Source organism: Myxocyprinus asiaticus, chromosome 21, assembly GCF_019703515.2.
Source record: "Myxocyprinus asiaticus isolate MX2 ecotype Aquarium Trade chromosome 21, UBuf_Myxa_2, whole genome shotgun sequence".
NCBI lineage: Eukaryota > Metazoa > Chordata > Actinopteri > Cypriniformes > Catostomidae > Myxocyprinus > Myxocyprinus asiaticus.
Genome location: NC_059364.1, coordinates 45,713,512 through 45,720,979, shown reverse-complemented (window position 1 = coordinate 45,720,979; position 7,468 = coordinate 45,713,512). Strand labels below are relative to the sequence as shown.

At 42.6% G+C, this 7,468-nt stretch overlaps 1 protein-coding gene across 2 annotated transcripts in view; it reads left to right on the top strand.

Annotated features, from left to right (window-relative positions):
* The first annotated feature begins 6,083 nt into the window (after window positions 1–6,083).
* LOC127411733 (serine/threonine-protein phosphatase 4 regulatory subunit 3-like) overlaps window positions 6,084–7,468 on the top strand; it is a 55,133-nt gene continuing 53,748 nt past the window's right edge. The window contains exons 1-3 of one of the 2 annotated variants that reach the window (XM_051647455.1): window positions 6,084–6,532; window positions 6,612–6,763; window positions 7,376–7,431. In XM_051647455.1, the coding sequence (XP_051503415.1) occupies window positions 6,622–6,763; window positions 7,376–7,431 (198 nt within the window). In that variant the 5' untranslated portion in view covers window positions 6,084–6,532; window positions 6,612–6,621. Of the gene's footprint in view, window positions 6,764–7,375; window positions 7,432–7,468 lie in introns of both variants that reach the window. The other variant, XM_051647454.1, reaches the window with a different exon arrangement.

Genomic DNA, 7,468 nt, shown 5'->3' with positions numbered 1-7,468 from the left:
TAGAAGTTTATACTGAATCATTAAAGAAGGGAAAACTTCCTCCAACCATGACACAAGCCCAGATCAGTCTGATTCTTAAAAAGGACAAAGATCCAAGCGAGTGTAAAAGTTACCGTCCAATCTCCCTGATCCAACTAGATGTAAAAATATTGTCAAAAATTTTGGCTAACCCATTAAGTAAGGTTATGACATCTCTTATACATATAGATCAGGTGGGGTTTATTCAGGGCCGCAGCTCTTCTGATAACATCAGGTGTCTCATCAATATCATGTGGTCAGTGGCAAATGAACAATCTCCGGTCGCTGCCATCTCACTTGATGCCGAAAAGGCATTTGATATGGTAGAATGGGATTATCTTTTTTATGATTTTGGAAATGTATGGGTTTGGGAGTACATTTATTTTGTTGGATTAAGTTACTTTATAGACAACCTGTAGCAGCGGTACAAACCAATGGATTAATTTCAGATTATTTTACTCTGGATAGGGGCACTCGACAGGGTTGCCCACTTTCCCCGTTATTGTTCTGTCTTGCCCTGGAACCATTAGCAGCTGCGATAAGAAAGGAGGATGATTTTCCAGGGGTGACAGCGGGAGTTGTGGCGCATAAGCTTCTGCTTTACGCAGATGATATTTTATTATTTGTCTCTGAACCTACTAGATCTTTGCCTTGCCTCCACAGAATTATTAATTCCTTATCCAAGTTCTCAGGATACAAAGTCAATTGGTCTAAATCCGAAGCTTTGGCGCTGACAGCGTACTGCCCAGAAACGTCTTTCCAGCCGGGCGCCTTCCAGTGGCCCAAACAGGGCATTAAGTATTTGGGGATTTTATTCCCAGCAAATTTGTCTGATTTAGTTAGAGTTAATTTTGACCCTTTAATAAAAAGGTTTGGTGGGCTTCATTACATTTATCGATGATTGGGAAGGTTAATGTTATTAAAATGAATTGTATTCCAAAATTCAACTACCTGCTTCAGTCTCTCCCTGTAGATGTCCCCCTCTCTTATTTCAAGCAATTTGATAGCATAGTGAAGTCCTTTATTTGGAATGGTAAGCGCCCCAGGTTAAATTTCAATAAGTTACATAGGCCAATTGACAAAGGTGGGCTAGGCCTACCCAAGATTTTTGTTTTATTATTATGCGTTCGGTCTTAGACATTTGGCTCATTGGTCGTTTCCACCTGAGAGAGCCCCTCCCTGGTTTTATATTGAAAAGGAAGTCCTTGCCCCTATCTCGCCACTGCATAGCCTTTCAATTAAACTAGCCGGAGAGGTTAAGTCGCATCCCGTTATTTTGCATTTGCACTCGATATGGACAAAAGTGTCCAGAGTGTTTAATTCTGATATTTATTTAAATGTTGCCTCGAGCATATGGCAGAACCCTAAACTATGTATTAATAAGTCCCCTTTTTGTTGGTCAGATTGGATTGTGAGGGGGGTTAATGCACTTGGTGACCTATATGAGGGTGGAGTATTGAGATCTTTTGAAAATTTGGTTCAACATTTTGGCATTCCCAGATCTCAGTTTTAAAAGTATTTACAGGTTTGCCACCTACTCTGCACTATTTTTGGGAGTGGCACGCACCCCCCTAAAGCGGCAGGTGCTTTGGGAGAGGTGATTGCGTATTATTATTTTATTTATTTTTCGTATCTTTTTATTTTTGTGTGTGTCTGTAATCATGTGTATATACTCTTATGTGACCACAAGGATGTTTTTTGGGGGTCAGGGCGGGGTTGGGGATTGGGAGGGGTGGTTGTGGGGTTTAAATGATTCCATATATACATTATATGTTTTGTTTTGCTCTTGTATATATATTTTGTATAAATAGCATTGTGCCATCTCAAGCTTAATACATTTTAATGTTGGGATATAATTATGACTTCAGAAATGTAACAGGGTTAAGAGTTATACATTTTAATGACAATTAAGAAAAAAAAAACTTGTGCTCAGGGTTGAGAAACTACAATGTGCCTATTAGATCATTTAAAGGGATAATTTGCCCAAAATATCTTACCCTCATGCCATCCTGAATGGACTCAAGATGGCGCCGAGTATAGCTGCTGAGTTGTGAGCTCTGACACAACATTGTAGTGTTTTGTTTATTTTGTTTACAATTCTTATGTTTTTTTAATTGGATGTTGTCTGCCTTATTGTCTACGACAGACAAACACTTTTGGACATTGATTCTGCAATTACACACCATAAACTGGACTTCAGATTCCTCAATGCCGACCCGCTGTTTACAACCAGCCCTTTGTCTGGGCTGCCCGGCCGCGGAAACGCAAAAGGAAAAAGGGAAACAGAGCCGGCGTTCTCATCAGAGTAAGGCGTCGCACAAATCGATCCCCGCTACCCAGTATTCTACTGGCAAATGTTCAGTCTCTGGACAACAAGCTCTGCGAGCTGAGAGCGTGGATCTCTTTCCAATGAGAGACAAGGGACTGCTGCATTATCTGCCTTACGGAAACTTGGATGTCTACTGAGATTCCAGATTCAGCCATTGAACCCACGGGGTTCTCCGTGCACCGAGCGGACAGAGTGAAAGACCTCTCAGGTAAAAGCAGAGGTGGTGGTGTATGTTTTATTATCAACAAATCCTGGTGTGATCAGAGGAACGTACATTCTATCAAGTCTTTCTGCTCTCCTGATCTGGAATTTCTCATGCTTCTGTGTCGACCATTCTGGCTACCGAGGGAATTCACAGCGGTCATTATCACTGCTGTGTACATCCCGCCACAAGCCGACACAGACCGGGCACTTAAGGAACTGTACGGGATTATAAGCAAGCAGGAAACCGCGCACCCTGAGGCCGTGTTCATTGTGACCGGGGACTTTAATAAAGCCAGTTTCAAATCAGTCGCACCAAAATACCACCAACACATTAGTTTTAACACATGAGGGGACCGGGTTTTGGACCATTGCTACTCTCCCTTCCGGGACGGCTACAAATCCCTCCCCCGCCCACCATTTGGCAAATCGGACCACTCTTCCATTCTGCTTCTGCCCGCTTACAGGCAGAAACTGAAACAGGAAGCACCCACCCTCAGAACGATCCAGTGCTGGTCAGACCAATCAGACTCTATGCTACAAGACTGTTTTGATCACGTGGACTGGGAGATGTTCCGGTCCGCCTCTGATGACGACATCGAGCTTTACGCTGATAGCGTAACGTGTTTCATCAGAAAGTGCATAGAGGATGTCGTTCCGACCAGAACTATTCGGATCTACCTGAACCAGAAACCTGGGATTAATAGCGATGTTCACGTGGCACTTGATGCGCGGACCTCCGCTTTTAATTCCGGGAACGCGGAGGAGCATAAACAAGCCAGTTATGCCCTCCGAAAAAGAACAGCAAAACGCCAGTACAGGAACAAGATTGAAGGACAGTTCAAGACCACTGACTCTAAAAGCATATGGGAGGGAATTAATATCATCACGGACTTCAAAGGGAATAAAAACTCCGCCGTGAACACCGTTGCCTCTCTCCTAAATACTTTTTATGCTCGTTTTGAGGGAAATAACACCGTCCTCGCAGAGAGAGCTGTCGTGGCCGAAGCTACAGAGGTTAGTTCACTCTCAGTCTCTGTAGCGGATGTAACCCGATCCTTCCGACGGGTGAATATCCGCAAAGCCATGGGTCCAGACGGCATTCCGGGCCATGTCATCAGAGCGTGCGCGAACCAACTGGCTGGTGTTTTTACGGACATTTTCAACCTTTCCCTCTCTTTGTCTGTAGTCCCCACATGCTTTAAAATGTCCACCATTGTGCCTGTTCCAAAGCAATCCAAAATCACTTGCTTAAATGACTGGTGTCCTGTTGCTCTGACCCCCATCATCAGCAAATGCTTTGAGAGACTAATCAGAGATTACATCTGCTCTGTGCTGCCTCCATCACTAGACCCATTGCAGTTTGCTTACCGCAACAACCGCTCCACTGATGATGCCATTGCATCTACAATACACACTGCTCTCTCTCACCTGGAAAAAAAGAACACTTATGTGAGAATGTTGTTTGTAGACTACAGCTCAGAATTCAATACCATAGTGCCCTCCAAGCTTGATGAGAAACTCCGGGCTCTGGGCTTAAACAGCTCACTGTGCAGCTGGATCCTGGACTTCCTGTCAAGCAGACACCAGGTGGTTAGAATGGGCAGCAACATCTCCTCATCACTGACCCTCAACACTGGAGCCCCACAGGGCTGTGTTCTCAGCCCATTCCTGTATCCCCTGTACACACATGACTGTGTGGCAACACACAGCTCCAATGATCATCATTAAGTTTGCTGATGATACGACGATGGTAGGTCTGATCACTGACAATGATGAAACAGCCTACAGAGAGGAGGTGCACACTCTGACACGCTGGTGTCAGGAGCACAACCTCTCCCTCAACGTCAGTAAGACAAAGGAGCTTGTGGTGGACTTCAGGAGAAGAGATAGAGAACACAGTCCCATCACCATCAATGGAGCACCAGTGGAGAGAGTCAGCTGCTTCAAGTTCCTGGGTGTCCACATCACTGAGGAACTCACATGGTCCATCCACACTGAAGCTGTTGTGAAGAAGGCTCATCAGCGCCTCTTCTTCCTGAGACGACATCTCCGCCTGGTACGGCAATAGCACCGCCCACAACCGCAAAGCACTGCAAAGGGTGGTGCGAACTGCCAGACACATCATCGAAGGTGAGCTTCCCTCTCTCCAGGACATATATACCAGGCGGTGTGTGAAAAAAGCTCGGAGGATCATCAGAGACTCCAGCCACCCGGGCCGTGGGCTGTTCTCACTGCTACCATCAGGTAGGCAGTATCGCAGCATCAGAACCCGCGCCAGCTGACTTCATGATAGCTTCTTCCCCCAAGCAATCAGACTTTTGAACTCTTGATCTCCCACGATCAAAATACATCAGCACTGCACTTTATTACTCTTACTCCTATATCTCACACCGGACTGTCATAAATTCTATTATTATTATATTATATTCTCTCTTAATAACACACTGGCAACTTACTATCAACCGACAGCCTGAATGTCAATACAGTACAATACAACCTACTGTATATTTTATATATACTATATATACTATTTTTTTATTGTATAATGTATATTCTATATTGTGTGTATTGTATAATGTACATTGTATGTTATTATTTGTATATTGTGTTATGTGTAATTATGTGTATATTAGATTTTAAATTGTGTTGTAAATCTGATGTTTATTGTAATTGGTATATGTCCCATCACTGTCACGACTACTATGTTGCTCGGAACTGCACCCAAGAATTTCACACACTATTGCACTTGTGGACATGGAAACATGTCAATTCTTCACACTGTAACCCCCCAATGTTCACGTCAAATCTACGCCCTTGTCTACACTGCTGAAACTTTCAAGAAAATGTACAGCACAACACGAAAGGGAACTTACTATACTACTGGTGTAAAAAAAAATATTATATATATATATATATATATATATATATTGTTCGCTTGGCAAGACGAGTATAAAATGTTTTGTCATTTTATTTATTGAGAGATTTGATAGTTTGACTGTGCTTGTTAATACCAGATTACCATAGTTTTACCAGAATCTAACAACCCGGTCAACTAGTGTGTTACGACAGTAAATCGCCGTTTGCGGATACCATACAAATGAAAGGGAAGAGCCGTAAACTGACACCTATCTGTCGCAAAATCGTCAGCGACTTCTCTTATAAAACAGCAAATTTATCGTTCTAAACTCCACACATAGTTAATTCCGAAAAGTTTGTGTAGTGTAAAACGTGTTGAAGATTAGCGGAAAGGCGGTTAATTCAATGAGTGATTAGCTGTTTCCTCACAAAAGCAGTTTATTCAGCACACTGAAGCATCTCCTCCATAGACATAAATTGAAAAACTGCCTCTCGTCTCCACGCATGCGTATTTCTATCTATGGGACCACCGCGTTATGCTATTCTATGCTAAATCTGGTTGATAGAAGACGCTGAAGTACTCTGATCACTATGGTAACACTAGTATGTCCTGGCGCGGTTGCCGTAGCCCGTGAGCGGAAACCCCGTGGCATCACATCATCCGTCACGAAGAAGAGAAACACACACAAGATGGCGGTGACACTTACACAAACACTAATGATTTAAGACCGAGAAACCCGACAAAACACATTTACAAAGATTCGGTGGACGGTTAATGTTTGTGTGTTTTGAGTGAGTCTGTAAACTAAAGTCAGGCTTGTCTGAGGTAAACGGCGCTGGTTTGGGTGCAATTTGAGGTAAACTGTAAGAGTTTGGGTTATTTTCTGTGGTAATGATGACTCACAAGAGAGTTTAAATCCCGTTGGATTAGATTTAGTCTTAATGTATGTGGTGAAAATGAGATACTGAAGGCCGGTGCTGTTGAATCAGTTTTGTGAACATCAGGTCCAGGGTTTGGAGTTAACTAGTACGTTTTGGGTGGGTTAGTTGATGTAAAGATGTGTGATTCCCGGCTGTGTGTATGAGGACAGAGAGTGATAGTGTGGTAAACAGCTGATTTCTCAGGTAAATATGATTGATAATAGAGAGTAAAGGCTGCTAGTGTTGATTAAATCAGTTTAGGTCAGTGTTTGTGTTGGTTTAGTGTGGTAAAGATGAGTGATACTCGTCGGAGAGTGAAGGTTTATACTCTGAATGAGGACAGACAGTGGGAGGACAGAGGGACTGGACATGTGTCCTGCTCTTTTGTGGACACACTGAAGGAGACAGAACTCACGGTCACCGCAGAATCTGACGGTAAGAATCAATACATGCACATTAATTTACATAACTTTCATTCTTAACCACATGCTGATATATGTGTGCTACACATACATTTGCTATAAAGCAGTTATTTGTGTCGGTACAGAAGTTCTCTGATGTCAAATGAACATTTATTTTACACAACATTATCTTAAACGTTCTCAAAAATATCAAGAAACAGAAATTATCATCAATTGTAACGACTGTGAGTAGATTCGGATTCTTCCATTAATCAGTCAATATGATCATTTCAGAACGGAAAGATAGACCGATATGTCGGTCGAAAGCTGTGTAAATGTATTGATTCGAGTTTTACTTTGATCAGGATGATATAGATCCCACTTCACTTGAGCCAGAAAGACTTAAATGTAAGAGTGAGCTGAAGATAATCAGTTAACCACTGTGGGATAGTTATGTCCTGTATAATGCTTGTGTATATGAATACATGTGTCCTGAACTTTACAGCACATCATTGATTTATTAAGCTGCTTTTAATTAATGTATATTAATCACTCAAGTAGGTGAATCGCCTTGAATCAGTATTAAAGTACAGTGCATGTGTCTGCTGTTGTTGGTGACTTTTTTGTTTTTGTGGATGTTGTGTAGGGTCACTATTACTGGAGTCCAAAATCAACCCCGACACCGCATATCAGAAACAACAGGTGAGTACACGCGCTCCGGCTCATGCGTAATGCTGCT